The sequence below is a fragment of the Meles meles genome, chromosome 13 (assembly GCF_922984935.1).
Source record: "Meles meles chromosome 13, mMelMel3.1 paternal haplotype, whole genome shotgun sequence".
In the NCBI taxonomy this organism is placed as follows: Eukaryota; Metazoa; Chordata; class Mammalia; order Carnivora; family Mustelidae; genus Meles; species Meles meles.
The window spans coordinates 16,287,985-16,307,601 of record NC_060078.1 but is presented as its reverse complement, the minus strand read 5'-3'; the positions used below and the strand labels follow the sequence as shown (position 1 = coordinate 16,307,601).

At 37.9% G+C, this 19,617-nt stretch overlaps 1 protein-coding gene across 1 annotated transcript in view; it reads left to right on the top strand.

The window, feature by feature from the left end:
* Positions 1-14,616, top strand: part of PCDH15 (protocadherin related 15) — a 567,896-nt gene extending 553,280 nt beyond the window's left edge. Inside the window, exons 30-31 of the mRNA XM_046026577.1 lie at positions 10,967-11,075; positions 13,747-14,616. Coding sequence (XP_045882533.1) covers positions 10,967-11,075; positions 13,747-14,298 — 661 coding nt within the window. The 3' untranslated portion in view covers positions 14,299-14,616. The remainder of the gene's footprint in view (positions 1-10,966; positions 11,076-13,746) is intronic.
* Positions 14,617-19,617: the final 5,001 nt, after the last annotated feature.

Genomic DNA, 19,617 nt, shown 5'->3' with positions numbered 1-19,617 from the left:
TTCTTTTCATCCAAATCCAGAGTAATTTACTTCTTGGGGTTCTTGAACATGATTTTTTTCTCTCTTTCACTGAAACACTTCAGTTGGAGTTTTTGTTGGCAGCTGGTCATATGCATGAGAACTTGTGCTATTTGGCGGACTTTGACAAGGTATTATTCATGATTGTGTACGCCTTTGATATGACTGTGTGTTTTTTAAAAGTATTTTGTATCAACTTCTTGAATATATGAGAGAAATTCCTTGAGAATGTATTCTCTAAATAATTACAAAGAAATATAAAAACTCCAAATAACAATCTCATGTAGGTATCTGTAGCCTTACTGAATTTGTAACATTTGCTACATCACTTTTATAATATTTGTCTAAATATCTTACTAGTATCTTGTGCTTTTTAAATGAAACATCCATTCCCATGTTTGTTTGGTTTTCTTTTTAAATTATTATCCTCTTTTTAAAAAAGATATTATTTAGTTATTTGACAGAGAGAGAGGGATCACAAGTAGGCAGAGAGGCAGGCAGAGAGAGAGGGGGAAGCGGGCTCCCTGCCAAATAGAGAGCCTGATGTGGGGCTTGATCCCAGGACCCTGAGATCATGACCTGAGCTGAAGGCAAAGGCTCAACCCACTGAGCCACCAAGGTGCCCCTCCATTCCCATGTTTTTTATTTACTTCAGTTACATATACATTCTATTTAGAGATCTCCAACTTTGTCATAGAAGTCAGTTACAACATCTGCATAGGACCTATTATGAGTACACAGGCCAAAATACTATTCCTCTTCTCTGTCCTTGAGCCCCCACAACCTGACAACCAACCTCCACAGAAAGAGTATCATTTTTTTCTTCTGCATCATTATGCTCTAATTAGTGCATAAGAAATTATTAGATACCTTTTTAAAGATGAAAGTAGATTACCATACATTTTCCTTATTGTTAAAAGTAAACTTAATGTAAAGAAGTGGTGTGAAGTAAATAATTAATACACGTTGAATTAATCTACGTAAAAATGCATTAATATTATATGACTGGTCTTAGAAGGACCAAAAGGAAGTCATGTTAGTTGTAAGCCCACAGACAGTGATACCCACTGATTCTGTTGTGTGCTTTTTCCAAGTCACTTTCTGCTTTTGAGCTGAGACCGATAGTACAAATAACCACATGAAAGGTAACAGAAAGGTTAATGGAAACATGTAGCTCATCTCTTGATATTTCATTCTCTACATGTATGGAAAATCCTGCTAATGAAAAAAAGTTAGCTTAAATATCCTGGAGAATAAAGTTTAGCTTTAGCTGGACACTTTAATTTCATGTATGTGACTCGATTCTCATTACTAAAACCAGAGTATGAGTGTCTCTATCTATGTCAGAAAGATACAAATTGAGGAAACTTCTAAATGCTTTAGAAGGATTATCATTGTCATAACTATTGGCAGAACCATAAAAGCAAAATTCACTAAAGAACCATTTCAAATAATGAATTGCCAACAGGATTAAGTAAGCATTGTACTACCATTATTACCAACCATTTCAATCAGCAATGCCTTAACCACTTAAGATTTGTTCAGATAAGTAGACTTATTTTGTAAAGGCCTTGTAATAGTTTAAAGAAATTTTCTAGAGAGACTGTTTTGTTGGACTTTAAAGGTATGTACGTGCCTCTTCATAGCAGTTCCTAGCTTTATATACTTGGTTCATAACAGCATATGAATCATATAGTACTTTAGATCAACTGTAGTAATAGACAAAAGTCTTTATAACTAATGGCATTCAACACTGAAAGCACTGTATACTCCCCCCACCAAGTACAGTTGAACATTTCCCCAACTTGTGGCCAATGAACTTTATAAATCTCTATGGAATATTGAATATGAAATGGATGTGAAAATAGTTAGCTCTTATATTTATGTCTAATAATGTCACTGACCCTTAAAAGCTAATCAGTATTCTGCATTCATTATTTTTAGAATCAATTGATGCAAACAGACAAAAAACTTCTTACAAACGTTTGGAAGAATATATTCTAGTCATTGAGGTCATTTCTCATTCTGTACCATATGCTCTTCATATATAAAACACATCTTTTCACCAAATGAGTATCTTACATGTATCAAGACATGGCAAGATTAGAGATGATATAGAATATATTTAATCCAGTTGACAATAACAGAGTCAAAGTGTGTTATTATACACTACTGAGATAATGCACAGTTAATTTAACTTTTTCATATCAATCTTTATAATTCATTAAATTAACAGCATAAAGGAGAAGAAACATTATATCATTTCACTAGAATCAGAAAAAACATTTTACAAATTTCAATACCTGTTTATAATCTCAGAACACTAGTTATAGAAGGGAACATTCTCAAACTAATAAAGGGTATCTATATAAACCTATAGCTGACATCATACTGAGGAATGAAAGATTGCTTTTTCCCTAACATTAGAAAGAGTGAAAGCATCTCCACACTCACCATTCTTAACCAATATTTTAGTGAACTTCAGTAAAGCACAACAAAGAATTGAAGACACACAGTGTGAAAGTATGAAGTAAAACCGTTTGAATTAGCAAACGACATGACGATGGATGTAAATGCTCCTAAGAAACCTACAAAAAATATCCTAGAATTAACAAGTGAATATAACAAGATTGCATAAGACAAAATCAATATAAAAATCAATTGTATTTTTATGTGCTAGCAATGAAAAAAAGAAAATTAATTTTCTTAAGTATTTACTATTGCACCTAAAACCATGAAATACTTAGAATTAAACAAACTGCAAGACCTGCACTGAAAACTATAAAACATTGGAAAAAAAAAATAGATTATTTAAGGTATGCTGGCGCTAGGGTCTGGCCTGCTAACTTTGTAGTCATAGAGGCATGTGACTGCGATCTTCCTGATAAACTGCCACAAAATGTGTTTCTCACTGAAACAATTTTTAGTAAAAATTACCTTCTCCTTTTTCTCAGATTTAAAAAAAAAATCTTAAAATTTTCTTGAATCTGAAACTCTAAGTTGTTTAATACTGATCTCTCTGTTTCTGCCTTGCAGGAGAGTTTATGCATCAGAGGTAAGGGCTTTATGGTGTTATATAAAGCTTACGAGGAAAATACTTACGTTCTAGGTAGGACTGACTTTTCTTGCATAGCTAGGATGTTTTCCTTTACTTCAATAAAACTTAGAAGTACGCTGGTCTATTTATTCTCTTTTATACCTGTTGCTATTTTGTTCTGAGGTTTTAAGTGGGTGAACAAATATCAAATGCTCACCTTTCCAAGGATAGATTTATTGTTTCCTGAATTGCTATTACTCAATATTGTGACATTCACTGAAATTTATTTTTCTAAGACTAGAAATGTACTTTAGAAACCTGGGACCTTTGTCCCTTTTACCAGAGTCCAAGTCCTTCCTAACACATTAGAACTTAAGATCTTAAAGAGTTTTAAAAAGTCAGATTATGAGAAAGCTCAGGCTTTCCATAGTGTTCATTTGGAGAAGATAGTGACGATTCAGGCCAGTGGGATCTGGCTAGGTGCTCTCAAAGTGGTACTGCCAGTGAGGTCACTGAGAACCTAGCTGAATTTAGCAGACAGCTTCAGTCAAGAGAGTGAAATGAGCTCACGACCTAACTGGCCACCAGCTGAGAATGTGTGAGTCCTAATGTATTTGGAAATCAGGCTGAATGCATTTCAGAATCACTGGTTTTCAGAGACAGGTAACAGATTGGATCAGACTGTCTCTACCGCCAACTCCCTACTCCTTTAAATGAATGCCTTCAGTAGACAAACTCGCTCACAGCCTCACGAAAAGTCAGTCCTGCCTTCAGTCACCTGGCTGTTCTCTGGGCCATTTCCAAAGGCTGGTTCGCCACTGGAATTGTCTCCCAGGATTTCTCTGCCCACATTTCCAATGTCATTCCCATTTAAGATTTGTGTTGTGTATCTCTCAAAGAGTGGATAAACCAAAATTTGAAGTATGTCTCTTGTTCGCACATATTATAGTATAAATTATCAGGAAACATACTGTAGAGACCGTATTTCCTTTAAATGAGTAGGGGTGAGGCTGAGAGTCAATAAGGAGTGATCCCTGCAAAATCCAAGGAAGGACAATTTCCCAGATCACAAAAGAATTTCTGAAAGCCTGCTCAGTGTTTGGCTGTAAGCAACCCACGTTTTGGTCAAAAACAGGGAGCATTTCTTAACTATGACGATGCGTTATGACTATATGATTATGTTATGTGCTCTACCCTTCTCACTAATGAACCTGATTACATTTAATGTGGGGAGAAAAAAGAGGGACAATTTAAAACAAGATTAAACTTGTTCAAAATAATCCTGTGGCACTTGAAGTGCTTTTAAAATCGTAAATAACTTTTTATATGAAGAAGTTTGAACTGAAAAGTTACTTACAGGTTTTCATTGATTAAAGGTTATTAACTTTCATGTTACCTAAAACAATGATGAAACAGAAACTAATTCTTTGTTATTTCACATTCCAACATCAATAGTCAAAATATTGGTAGCTATCACATGAATAATAATTCATAATCTTAAGGTAACCAGTTTTAAGCTGTGGCCTTTTTTTTCTCTTTTCAATCATGATCTCCCTTTTCCACCTGAATTATCTTCTAAACCTTTTTCTATTTTAATTTCCTTTGGCAGCAACAGCAACTGCTGAGGCCTTCTCTTCTTAAACCAGAGGTATCAATTTTCTTTTTCTTTTCGACCTCACTGAATCTCCACTATATATATATATATATATGTATATACATATATACATATATATATATATATAGTGGAGAAATATATATATATATTTTTAAGATTTTATTTATTTACTTGACAGAAAGAGATCACAAGTAGGCAGAGAGGCAGGCAGAGAGAGAGAGAGAGGGAAGCAGGCCCCGTGTTGAGCAGAGAGCCCGATGCAGGACTCGATCCCAGGACCCTGAGATCATGACCTGAGCCGAAGGCAGCGGCTTAACCCACTGAGCCACCCAGGCGCCCCTCCACTATATTTTATGTCACATTAAGGCCCGTCTGACATGCAGCAGAATGTAATCAAGTGGCATGATTTTATAAGATGGAGAAGGGGTGGTTTAAAGTAGAAACAAATATATAAATAAGTAAACAAGCTAATCACTTCTCTCTTGGTTGTGGGGGGCTGAAATTCCAAATTTTTATCTTCATTCTCTAGGAGGTAGACAAATAAGACCTTTGTTCCTATTGAAAGGAAGCTATCATTGTATAAGACAAATCATGAACTGTTTATTTATTCCAGTTATTTGAAAAAAGTTGATGGTATTTTGATGGGGATTGCATTGAATGGGTAGATTGCTTTAGGTAGTACAGACATTTTCACAGTATTTGTTCTTCCAATCCATGAGCATGGAACAGCTTTCCATTTCTTTGTGTCTTCCTCAATTTCTTTCATGAGTGTTCTACAGTTTTCTGAGTACAGATCCTTTGCCTCTTTACTTATATTTACTCCAAAGTATCTTATGGGTTTGGGTGCAATTATAAATGGGATTGACTCCTTAATTTCTCTTTCTTCTGTCTTGTTGTTGGTGTATAGAAATGGAGCTGAGGGGCACCTGGGTGGCTCAGTGGGTTAAAGCCTCTGCCTTCGGCTCAGGTCATGGTCTCAGGGTCCTGGGATCGAGCCCCGCATCAGGCTCTCTGCTCCGCGGGGAACCTGCCTCCTTCTTTCTCTCTGCCTGCCTCTCTGTCTGGTTGTGATTTCTCTCTGTCAAATAAATAAAATATTAAAAAAAAAAATGGAGCTGATTTCCATGTGTTTTTATATCCTGACACTTTACTGAATTCCTGTATGAGTTCTAGCATTTTGGGGGTGGAACCTTCTGAGTTTTCCACATAAAGCATCCTATCATCTGCAAAGAGTGAGAGTTTGTTTGACTGCTTCTTTGCTGATTCGGATGCCTTTTATTGCTTTTTGAATTGTCTGATTGCCGAGGTGAGGACTTCGAGCACTATGCTGAACAGCAGTGGTGATAGTGGGCATCCCTGCCGTGTTCCTGACCTTAGGCAAAAAACTCTCAGTTTTGCCCCATTGAGGATGATATTCACTGTGGGCTTTTCATAGGATGGCTTTGATGATATCAAGGTATGTTCCCTCTATGCCTACACTGTGAAGAGTTTTAATCAAGAAAGGATGCTGCGCTTTGTCAAATGCTTTTTTCTGCATCTGTTGAGAGGATCATATGGTTCTTATCCTTTCTTTTATTAATGAATTGTATCACACTGATTGATTCGCAGATGTTGAACCAACCTCACAGCCCAGGATCAATCCCTCTTGGGTGTGGTGAACGATCCTTTTAATGTACTGTTGGATCCTGTTGCCTAGTATTTGGGTGAGAATTTTTGCATCTGTATTCATCAAGGATATTGGTCTGTATTTCTCCTTTTTGATGGGGTCTTTATCTGGTTTTGGGGATCGAGGTAATGCTGGCTTTTTAAAATGAGTTTGGGAGTTTTCCTGCCATTTCTATTTTTTAGAACAGTTTCAGGAGAATAGGTATTAATTTTTCTTTACATGTTTGGTAGAATTCCTTTGGGAAGCCATCTGGCCCTCCCAAATGTTGGGAGATTTTTGATGACCGCTTCAATATCCTTACTGGTTATAGATCTGTTTAGGTTTTCTATTTCTTTCTGGTTCAGTTTTGGTAGTTTATACATCTCTAGTAGTGCATCCATGTCTTCCAGATTGTCTGATTTTTTGGCATATAGTTGCCTCATTTTCATGTTTCCATGAATTTTTTTTTTAAGATTTTATTTGTTTGGGGGCGCCTGGGTGGCTCAGTGGGTTAAGCCTCTGCCTTCGGCTCAGGTCATGATCTCAGGGTCCTGGGATCGAGCCCCGCAAGCCCACATCGGGCTCTCTGCTCAGCAGGGAGCCTGCTTCCTCCTCTCTCTCTCTGCCTGCCTCTCTGCCTACCTGAAATCTCTGTCAAATAAAATAAAATCTTAAAAAAAAAAAAAAAAGATTTGGGGCGCCTGGGTGGCTCAGTGGGTTAAAGCCTCTGCCTTCAGCTCGGGTCATGATCCCAGGGTCTTGGGATCGAGCCCCACATCAGGCTCTCTGCTCAGCAGGGAGCCTGCTTCCTCCTCTCTCTCTGCCTGCCTCTTTGCCTACTTGTAATCTCTATCTGTTAAATAGATAAATAAAATCTTTAAAAAAAAATAAATAAATAAAAAAGATTTTATTTGTTTGACAGAGAGAGGTCGCAAGTAGGCAGAGAGAGAGGAGGAAGCAGGCTCCCCACCAAGCAGAGAGCCCAATGCAGGGCTCAATCCCAGGACCCTGAGACGATGACCCAAGCCGAAGGCAGAGGCTCAACCCACTGAGCCACCCAGATGCCCCTCCATGAAATTTTTTAATTCTTTGGTTTGACCCATTCATTCTTTAGTAGGATGCTCTTTAGCCTCCATGTATTTGAGTTCTTTCCAACTTTCCTCTTGTGATTGAGTTCAAGATTCAAAGCATCGTGGTCTGAAAATATGTAGGGAATGATCCCAATCTTTTGGTACCTGCTGAGACCTGATTTGTGACCCAGGATGTCATCTATTCTGGAGAATGTTCCATGTGCACTAGAGAAGAATGTATATTCTGTAACTTTGGGATGGAATATTCTGAATTTATCTGTGAAGTACATCTGGTCCAGTGTGTCATTTAAAAGCCCTTCGATCCTTGTTGATGTTACACTTGGATGATCTGTTCATTTCAGTGAGGGGGTGTTAAAGTCCCCTACTATTATTGATGTGTTTCTTTGATTTTGTTATTAATTGGCTTATATAATCGGATGTTCCCAGGTTAGGGGCATAAATATTTACAACTGTTACAACTTCTTGTTGGACAGACCCTTTATGTCCTACCTTCTTACTACAATTTTTTAAAATCTAATTTGTCTGATAAAAGGATTGCTACATCAGCTTTCTTTTGATGTCCATTAGCATGGACATCCCCTCACTTTCAATCTGGAGGTGTCTTTGGGTCTAAAAAGAGTTTCCTGCAGACTTCATATCGACTTCGTATCGTGTCTTGATTGGGTCATTTAGCCCATTTACTTTCAGGGTAACTATTGAAAGATATAAATTTAGTGCCATTGTCTAGCCTGGAAGGTGACTGTTACTGTTTGTCTCTGTTCCTTTCTGGTCTATGTTATTATTGGGTTCTCTTTCTTGATTAGAGGACCCCTTGCAATATTTTTTTGAAGGGCAGGTCTGGTGATTGCAGATTCTTTTAGTTTCTGTTTGTCCTGGAGCCAATGAGGTTTATCCAAGGTACAATTATCACTGCTTGAAAAGTTTCACCTGGCTTCTAAGACAGATTAGTGTGTTTCTTTTCAAAGTTTATGCAAACAGGATTCAATAGAATCCTGTGTTCCATTGACACCTGACTTCTGTTGCTCATTGTTCTGTTTGGGAGAGTCATTTCTATTACTGGGTGATGCAGTAGTGTGTATCTCATGGACTTGTGCCTCAGTTCCAGTTTTTGGCCGTTACAAATGATGTATTTTGGTGCACAATTGTACACACTTCTGTTTAGCATATAAATGGATCTATACTGAATTTTTGTGAAAGGATATGCATATATTTGACTTTTGTATTATTGCCATTTCCAAAGGATTTGGTGGACTTATAAAGTGTCTGAGAGATCTAGTTATTCCATGTCCCTGCTAAAACATGGCACTGCTGAGTCTTCTGTTTGTTGGAACCGTTCTGGTGGGTGAACTGAAACAGTTTTGCCATTGAAATGGGACACCTTCGCCAAAGTATTTGTAAGCTGCAAAGTCACCAGAGAGTAGTAACATGAAGAAGCATCGAAGGAAATAGTGGAAGTGAATGGAGGTTATTAGACGCCAGTGAGGAGCACATGGGAGACCTGACTGGTGATGGGTGGGGCGCAAACAGTATGGCAGAGGACAAGCAGTAACCGGAACACGAACCGCTGCCAGGAGTAGTGCCAGCAACTACCTTCATGACAGAGAAATGGAGCCCAGTGCTGCGCTGCCATCTTGTTATTTTTCAAGAGAAACCCAAATCCTGAATTTTTTTTTATCACATTTTCTTATTAGATTTTGGGCAACTACATCCAAGTGATAAAGCACAAGCGAGCGTCATTGTCCATATCCACCATGAAGCCTGTGAATTCCCCACTTTTTAGTAACATTTTTTTTCCTGACTTATTAGTAGATCTGGACCAACAGAACTGTTATTTAAATAAAGATACCTTAGGGATAGATACCTACCCTTTTTACTGTGGGCACCCATACTTTTTCCGCCCTCCCTTTGCTTATTTCATTGCACAATTCATTTGGTTAAGTTTTACAGTTCAGCCTACTTGAAATGTTAAAATATAATGAAATTGAATATAATCGTTATTTAAAACTAGTTATATGGTATAAAAAATATGTATTTTTTTTCCCTCAGGAAAAACATCTTTCTGTTAAGAGCAGAGTGACAAAATCAGTAGTTTAGAATTTAGAACTGGAAACCTCGAAAGGGCTGCTGCCCTGACAATTATTTTTTTTAAGTAATTAAGTCCAGTATGTTTTTAAATGTAAACATTCTTGAGAGGTATCACACATAAATATCATAATTAATGTACAAATGATTACCAAGAAATTCTTTCATAAAAATAAATGTATGAACAGGAGTGCTGTCAAGCTGTTATCAGGAAGGTAACTTTCTCATTCCCTCAAGGCTAAAGTCTATTTAATAATACAAGTTAAAACAGTGAAGTATGATGTCTACTGATAGTTTTAAAAGTTAACAAAGAACAAGTGATGTGCTCATCTAGAAAAATGTAGCTTTTTTACTCCCTCAGGTCTAACAACATAACCTTATTTCACATGAGATAGTTATGCCAGAGAAGGAAGTTTTGATTATGTTTGACTAACGTGTAATTAAAGTTTTTTGGCAGGAGTGTTCTGAGAGTCATGGGATTCTAGGTCTGGAAATAAATCTGAATTCATTTGATCTAAAATGTGATAAGAATCTATTTTCAAATGCAATTTCTCTCTCTGAACAATAGGAGTTATCCATGGAGTCTGGAATTGATCCTGGCCAGGAATACGGACAAGATTATTACAGTTATGAGCATGGGTACATCTTCAGATTTTTTTTAACCACTGTCAATATTTTTTATGAATAATATGGACCTACTGACTCTTATTACTAGCACTTGTGTTATAAATGTCACTTCATCAGTTTCATCTTTGAAAAGGAATTATGTACCTACTTTTAGTTTCAGTCAAGCTTTATCCATTTTTCTACATTCAGATCTGTTTTGAAGTTCCATGTTGATACTGACTACAACTTTAACGATGCAGTAAAATGATTCAAAATTATTTAAATGAGTAAATAGAAGTCAAACATATTTGCTCAATTCCTGAATTCACCATTTCGTGCATATGAGATGTTTATCTAACTAGTCAGCCTCAAGATTTTCCCAAGAGAAATTAAGAAAACATATTTTAGAATCCAGTAATAAGCATTTCAAGTCACTATACACATGTGTTAACTGCTTTCTAAAGATACAGAAGAGGAATGTATACACCATTCCAGACCATGTTTGAAGCAGATCTTCACTGTAAAGATAGAAACGTTATGTCCTGAATAAGCTATTCATTTTTCAGAGAATTTTCTGTTCTAAATTCTTCAACTAAGTAAGGAACTATATCCCCTTCTCTAAGCAACAGTCTCTCCAAAAACTTAAATTTGAAATAACCTCTTTTTACAGTTGCTCTAGGATACCATCATGGCAAAAACCACTGGCCAACAGGTTGTAGTTCTTAGCTATGGTTTTGTAACTAGTTGACAAGGAGCATGATAGGCACTGTATAAATATCTGCTCATTGAATGAGAATGAAGAAGCAAACAGATCAGTCATGGTTGCCAGGACCTCACGGAAATGTGCTAAAGGCTGTAAGTTTCTGTTTTAGGTATGAAATGCCTCAGTATGGAAGCCGTCGCCGTCTGTTACCACCGGCTGGACCAGAGGAGTATGGGGAGGTAGTTGGTGAAGCCGAGGAGGAGTATGAGGAGGAAGAGGTAATGCCATAATGTTTAACCCTAATTGAATAGCAGGCTGCAAAAAATTTCAAAAATCATTAAGCCTATTCACTTAATATTCATTTTCTGTAGAAATTTAATAATGCAGACCATTTCATTGCCCTGTTTATAGAAGGAAATTAATTGCGCAAGTTTATTTCCTTCTATAAAATGTTAAATGCCTGAAATAAAGCCACAATAAAGTTTATATTTTCTAAAATCCTAGAAGTCAACATTATAATCAAATATATAAACACTATTTTGCAAAACAGTGTGTTACTTTGGTAACCACATTGTCTGGCATACTTGAAAACCATGGAAAAGTACAGTTGCCAGACAGAAACAAAATATTACTGCCAATATGTTTAACAGAATGCTGTCATGTCTTAATTAACATGAGTCACTTTGCCACGTTTATGCAAAGCAAAAACAAATCAATGTCACTGTAGCTTTACCCTGTTTAAAATTGAGAAAATAGTCAACTATCACATACTTTCATTCAAGAAACCACAGGGAGAGGTGATGATTACTTCTCCTTTGATCTATTAGAAGGCCTTAGATTTTAGTACTATATAGTACAAGCCAAAATGAAATACTTCTTCGTGATCACTTTGTATCCATACGCAGTGGGGATGAATGGTGGAGAACTGGGTGCTGCTTCTCTGAAACCAGTCATAACTCTGCAGAGTCATCCCTGCTTGACTTGGGTGCGACAAGGTCCTAGCATAACCATCCTCCAGCTGACGGTTCACTTGCCTTTTCGTGATTTTCAGGAAGAGGCAAAGAAAATTAGAAAACCAAAAGTTGAAGTTAGAGAGCCTAGTGAGGAGGAGGAAGTAGTGGTCACCATCGAGAAGCCACCGCCAGCCGAGCCCATGTACACAACGTGGAAGAGAGCCAGGATCTTCCCCATGATTTTCAAGAAAGTCCGAGGGCTCGCTGACAGAAGGGGCCTCTCTGAACTGGAGGGGGAAGAGTGGCAGAGACGCCTTGAGGAAGTGGATAAAGATTACCTGAAGCTCACTCTGGACCAAGAAGAAGCCACGGAAAGCACGGTGGAGTCGGAAGAGGAGTCCTCCAGCGACTACACGGAGTACAGTGAAGAAGAGCCTGAGTTCAGTGAGTCAGAGACCACTGAAGAGGAGTCTGAGTCCGAGACCCCCTCGGAGGAGGAGGAGAGCTCGACTCCGTCTTCCGAAGAGTCAGAGTCCACAGAGTCAGAAGGGGAGAAGGCCCGGAAAAACATCTTTCTGGCCAGAAGAAGGCCTGTGGTTGAAGAGGTCAAGCCGGTCAAAAGGAGAAAAGAGGAGCCCCCAGAAGAGCTGGAGGAAGAGCCAGCGGTGGAAGAGGAAGCAGGAGAGGAGACTGAGCTGGGCCCCGAGGAGGAGCCCACAGGCCTCGAGGTCCCCGATGAGGAGGGCAGTGCAGAGTCTGTTTCGGTGGAGGCAGGTGTGGGCAGTGAAGAGGAGTCCGAGCCGGGCAGCAGCAGCAGCAGCAGCAGCAGCAGCGAGAGCCAGTCCGGAGGGCCCTGGGGCTACCAGGTGCCCGAGCGGGCCACCCGCAAGAAAGCACCCCAGGAGCAGCCCCCGGGAGCCGACTCCGAGGATGACAACACGGCACTCTGAGACGGGGCCCAGGAGGTGGGAGTTTGCCGTGACGAGTGCTCTTGCGTGCCGTGCTTTCTGTGTGCTCTCTGCAGTGACGCTCCAAGGGAGGAATGTGACTGTCACCTCTCGCTGACCTAGGACTGGAAGCATGCCAGGAAGGGGAGCATATGTGCGCACCAAGTAGACTTGTACGTCAGAGCACATTAGAATCAGACTGTTAGCCGTTCCAAAGACGAGCCCTGAGTCCGTAGTTAGTATCTGCCAGTGGGGTTTCTTGGATGGATTTTGGGAGTACATGGGCACGTTTTTATTTCATCTGTAGACAATAAATCATTAGGACAACACTGGGAACAAAGGAGGCCCTCTATAAAAGTCTACTTTTGCATGTGTGTACATTTCAGCTGACAGAAGGATTGGTAAAAGAAAAAATTGTAGAAATGTCCATTGGGTTCCAGTTGCTTACTAGAGGAAGTTTATCATTCATTTTCATTTTTCAGTCATTACTGAATGATTCAGGATGGGAAGATTTTCTTTCCAGGTCACATTTGTTGAAATAAAATCCAGAAAACCAGGATATTCCGAGTGAATACAAAAAGGATACAAAAAGTTTGGCTAATAATGAAGTACTAATTAGAAATTAGAATGATGCAACTTAAAAAAATCCTTAAATTTGGAATAAGGAAGTATTAGTATGAATAGACTATACTAATACTGTGTGTTTCCTTCAATTTGACTTCATAGAAGAATAGAGCAACTGTTAAACAATGGATCAGATCCTTATCTAAATTTAAGTAACACATACACTTTTCCTTTTCATGTAGAGCCATAATCTGATCTAGAATACAAGTGCTTCCTAAAACGTCTGCTTCTTAACTGAGCAACACCTTCTTCAGAAGTTAAGCTCTAAAACCAGTGGACAGCTGGCAGGAAAGAATGCAATGTCTCCTTACCTCTTCTGAGCTCTTTAACCTTTGATGGCTTTCTGTCAACAGTTTTTGAATTTTGCAGACCTTGTCACCTTTGCTCCTTTCATTCCTTTGACTCCCTGTGTTTTATTTTGGCAGTGGGCGAGAAAAGGAATGATCAAGTTAGTTGTGGATCGCGAGTACGAAACGAGCTCCACTGGCGAAGACAGTGCTCCGGAATGTCAGAGGAACCGTCTTCACCATCCCAGCGCACACAGTAACATCAACGGCAACATCTACATTGCCCAGAATGGGTCCGTGGTGAGAACCCGCCGTGCCTGCCTCACTGATACCTTAAAAGCGACTTCCCCTGGGCGCCTGGGGAGGCACTTTAAGAAACTTGACAAGCTGGCAGTGACACACGAGGAGAGTGTTCCCCTGAACACGTTATCAAAGGGGCCGTTCCCTACTGAGAAGATGCACACGAGACCGACTCTGGTTACGTTTGCCCCTTGCCCTGTGGGGACTGACGGTACCTCAGGGAAGCCACTGGGGCCCAGGCTGAAAAGCACAGTTGAACAGGAGTCCATGGTTGACAGGAAGAACATCAAGGAGACTTTGGAATTCCATAGTGACCACACGCACTCAGACGATGAGGAGCTTTGGATGGGCCCCTGGAACAACCTCCATATACCAATGACGAAACTGTGACCAGTTTTTAAAAAAAAAAAAAAGTTATTTTGATTTTTACTTCAGTTTTTAATAAACTGCGCTTTTTATCGTCACTGAGAAAATGATGTATGGGATTTATATCATGCACACAAGCTGAAACTTTGAATGACATGCTTTAAAGTTTAAAAACACACAAATTTGCACTTGCCTTTGTATCAATTAATTGTTCTTCCCAGAAAATCCTTTTGGACAGACTCTCAATTTCCTGAATGATCTATCATTTAAACTTACTGTTTAGCTGTTTGGTTGGGTCTTGTCTTTTTTTTTTTCCATTTTAATAAATGAGAAATAATTTACTAAGTAATCATTTATATTTGATTAACCTAGATTACTCTTCATCTCTGGCTTCACACAATGTTTTTTGGTACATGTTGTGGATTTACTTTTCAAAAAAAATGGGAAAAAAAATAGAGGATTTTACAGGGAATGGGTTTATACAGTTGCTTGTCTATACCATCCCGATTTTTTTAAAGATAGCAAATGTGAAAATCTGTAAATTACTTAGAATCATGAGCTTATTTTCCTTATTGTCTGATACAGTCGCTCAGATTTTTACATATGCATCTGTTGACCTTCTAAAGAACACTTGAAATCATATCTTTTATAATTATCATTCACAACTTTCCCTGCTGTCCCACCACACACACACGCATACTTCATGAACACTCTATCCACACAAAACATAGGTGTTTAGTTTTGCCACCTGAAGTGAAATAATTATCTGGAGCATCATAGAAATCTCCCCCTCAGCTACAGCTTACTGAGGTGGAAAAGGACCAAATTGGCAATAATGCATCTAGAACCACAACTTCAGTATGGAAGATGAAGTAAGAACATTATTTCACAAATTCGTGTAAAGGAATTTGGCAGGGTCAAGAATTCATAAAATAGGTGAAATGCCTACAAAGGGTATAAATCCATAGATTCAAGTGTATTATAGTATTATCACTTCTCCTGGGTCCAGATTATTTACGGAACATTTTAATACCCATAATATTTATGTGTATAAAGTGCATAACCAGAAAATGATTGCCTGGGCCTTTGTTTTTATCAAAGAACACAATCTTGGTTTTTCACCACTGAACAAAGCACAGTGTTTCATCATTAACATAAATGAAAACCAAGTATCCTTTCCCAAAAAAAACAACAAAAAACCAAGCCCAAGAAACTTGCCTTGTGTGTTGCATACTCTCCAGATGTGAAAAGGATGACACAATATAATTTAAGAGAAAATTCAGAATTGTATTGAATATGAGTTCATATGATACAGAGTTCCCCTCAAATTTTGCACAGTATTGACCAAGTTAAGATTTCAATAAAATTCTCTCATGCATGCTTATTGTATGGTTGAAAGAGACTGAATAATGCATTACTAATTTCTCTCTCATGTTTCATAGTTTAAAAATTGTTGATTATAATGCTGTTTCTTTCTTTCCAAAGGGAATGAATTGTACGTAACATGAACTTGCCAACTTACATTTTTTAATTTCGGGTTTCAAAAAGTGCTTGAGATCAAATGCAGGAACATCTCATTTATCTGACATAATTGGAAATCAATGCCTTCTATTACCCTAGCTGGAAAAACTACCAGCATTAACTGGAAAGAAATGCAGCATTCTAACATTAGCTTGTTAGAAATACAGAGTCTTGCTCACATCCCCAAGTCTACGTGGGGGTCTCACAAGATCTCAATGTGGTTTGTACTCATATTAAATTTTGACAAAGAATGACCTGTACCACTGAACTCCAAAGCTTACTCCTTAAAGTACCAAACCATTATTTTTAGGATACCATATTTCGGTTAGAAGTTAGATTGCACATATTATATTTTCTTACTTGTTCAGTCAGAGATCACTAACTACATTATTTCCTTCATGTCTGAGGGTTGTCTCACCTGGCATCCCATGATGTCTCTTTGCAAAGAGTTTTCTCTCTTTCTCCCATTTCAGGCTGTGGTATTTAACTAATTTTGTCACTTTGACGCTCTCTAAAATTTATCTTCCAGTTTATTTCTAATTCCTGGTACAAAAGTCTGTGTTTTTATTTGTTTTGCTTCTTATTGCAAAATTATTAAACCTGAGACAGAGATCAGGCATGTGGATTCAAACAAAATCTGGTGATTCACAGAAGCTTTTTGGGACTGCTATTGGGATCTGAGCACTGTTCAAGAGAGCTGAAGTTGGCAGAAGACTGATGTCTTGATAATAAGAGATGTCATTGTCTTTTAAGGTTCACTTTTTATAAGGAAAAATAAAAATACCACAACCTACTTAGAAGACATATTTCTGCAATTTCTGGTTGACCGCTTCAGTAAAAACAATCATGAAATTAACCTGTCCCTAGTGAATGGAGATAGTATCAAGGTAAGCAGTATTTGCAAAGAGCAACCAAACCAAACATTTGGTCAGTATATTTTGAGGTAATGTATATGCAGCAGCAAGAACAGTACCAACTAAATACATAAGTCTGGACTGAATCAGTTACTTTGATAGGACTTAAGACTGTTCTAGAATATTCTGACTCAGGATTAAAATTCTGGAACCCAGGGGAGATGTCCACGTAGTTTAAACTTAATACTTGACATAAATGATGTTTCTATGTAAATGCTTGTAAAGAAATTGGTGGTTATTTTTCCTAGATAGGCATAGTGATTGTTGTTCTTAGTCCATACTGGCTCTCAGTCAGGAAGAAGGAACATGAGATACCAGCTACTTAAGATGAGAACAAACTGGTAAGACTATTACTGCTAAACCTGCAGACTTCGGAAGATCATGTGGGTAGGAAGGGTCAGTGGGGGAAGAATGAGACCATAAAGTTAAGGTGACAGAACATTTGGAACTCTGGCCATCAGCTCACAGATGCTACCCTCTTGGCCCAGCCTTCTTGTTTTCATTAATTATAGACTCTGAGAGTTGTCATAGAATCATAACTGTAGGTTAGTCAAAAGGATCTTTTTAAATCCAGAAAAAAAAGAAGTTTGCCTTGAATTTTATATGTGATATGTCACTTGTGTTATTAGACCACATTGTTGCGTTTTGGATTTGTTTTAGACCACATTGTGAACAGGGAGGTTGAAACATGTTACTTACCGTAAGTGGTTCTTCCAAATGGGATAGTGACCACTATTAAATGAGGATTAATCACATTTGTGTATCGAGCCAGAAAAAAAAAAATGAATACTGATGCTTGAGGGAAGATATGTTCTTTCTTTTCTTTCGTGAACTTTGGTTTTTTCTTGTTCTGCTCCACTTTCTGCAGTCTGTCCCCTAAGTGGGGCTTCTGTATACCACATCAGTTAATTTGTAAAATAGGCAGAAAGTGCTAATCTAGTCTCAGGGCAGATGCCCACTGGTGCCTGCAAATAACACAGCGATAGGCTGAGGGATAGGTTCCAAATAATATTGAGGACCTCTATTTTTATGGATAGTTTCTCCCTCTTCTCAAATGATACTGTCAATTCCTTTGTTTTACTTTTCTCTCTCTTGTTTTTGCATTTGTGGACCTCGATCTTTATAACGATCTTTACTTTTTAGACTGGTATATTTCTTTTAACTACAATTTACTTTAAATTTATGGTAAGTTAAGCACATGTATGGAAGATTTGAACTTTGTCTATGGTTTGGGAAATTATCAGCACATTCACTGCTTTCCAAACACCTATTTTTCCTTAACAAATATTACTTTACTGTATGAGGAATATGAATTAGAAATTTTCAGTTAAAATGCATTGTTACTCACTACACAATGTTTCAAAAATAAATTTCCATTTGGAAAAAATTGTTTCTCATTATTCTGTCAGGTGGGGATAAAAATCAGTAACTATTCTCCCATTTACATATTTAGTCTTTCAGTTTGATAGCACAAGGAAAACCTGCTCTGCAGACTCTGAATGATGCAGAGAAAGGAAGCGTCCTTTAAAACTCTCATCCTTTTTTTAGACATTTCAGTCATGTACACAAGTCCCCAAGTTCTAAGAAGGATGGACACTGTATTTCCTAAAATACTGGCCATCTATTTGTTTAAAAAACAATATAATTACTTAAACATGAAGGTGTTCATATACAATCAGTTACATTCACAGAAATGCTAAACAGGAGGCACCTGGGGGACTTAGTCCATTCAGTCTCTGCCTTTGGCTCAGGTCATGATTCCTGAGTACTAGGATTAAATCCCACATCAGGGTCCTTGGCCAGGAGGGAGTCTGCTTTCCACTCACCCTCCCCTTCCCCCAACTTGTGTTCTCTCTCTTTTTCAAATAAATAAATAAAATCTTAGAATAAATATATAAAGAACATAGCTGACATAAAGTTACATTAGGTCTTAAACAGGAGAGAAGTCTGATGTTTCAGAGATTTATAGTTTGCACACTTGTATCTACATCTAATTATCCATCATCCACCTCTCTGACTACAGGAAATATGCTCATATTTCCCTATTAGAACTTTGTGATGCAGCTGATAATACAGTAATTTTAATCTTCTTTTATCCTAAACAATCAGGATTGGGAAGAATAAATTTTCTAAGACAACCATCATGAACACAGAGAAAATTCCCAGTCTTTTGTCATTCTGGTGTCATATCACAGGTAGAATTCTATGTATCCCTATATTTCCAGGGCCGACACACCCTACATAAACAATAGCCATTAAGGAAAATATTGCATGAGTTCATTCTTGCCATCAATGTGTAACTTTGGGCATGTCATTTTATAATTTTCCCCCTTCATTGGAACATGGCACTAATAACATTCACTTCAACTGAAAGATAAAATTGAATATTTAATTTGTACCTACTTGGCCATTTCTATAATGCTATATGTACAGAGCAGAAGATTAGACAACCTCCTTTGCATTTGTATCCACAAATAGGCCTTCTAATGTTTTACTGGCTAAATGCAGGTATACATCTTATTGATGTAGTCCACAGAGTAGATATTCTAAGTTACAGGTATAGGTCTTCAAAGAGAAAAGAAATTTATAGAACTTTTCCCCTGGGCTTGGACTTCTATATAATTTTCTATATAATTTTTAAAAGAAGCACCTGTCAAGAGAGTAAACGCATGTGTGGGGCCACTGAGAAGTCTCATCCAAAACCTGCTTCATTTTCATCCAAACACTTAACCTTAAATTCTCTTTCATGAAATCACTGAATTAACACTGGTTCCTTTGAATTTGATGTGAAACAGAAGGTTTTTATAAAAATCTGGCCCTCTAACTCTAATCTCAACATCACGATTTACATAAAAGAGCATACTGACGAAAAATGGTCTGTAAATATCAATAACTGTGATTCTGGGTC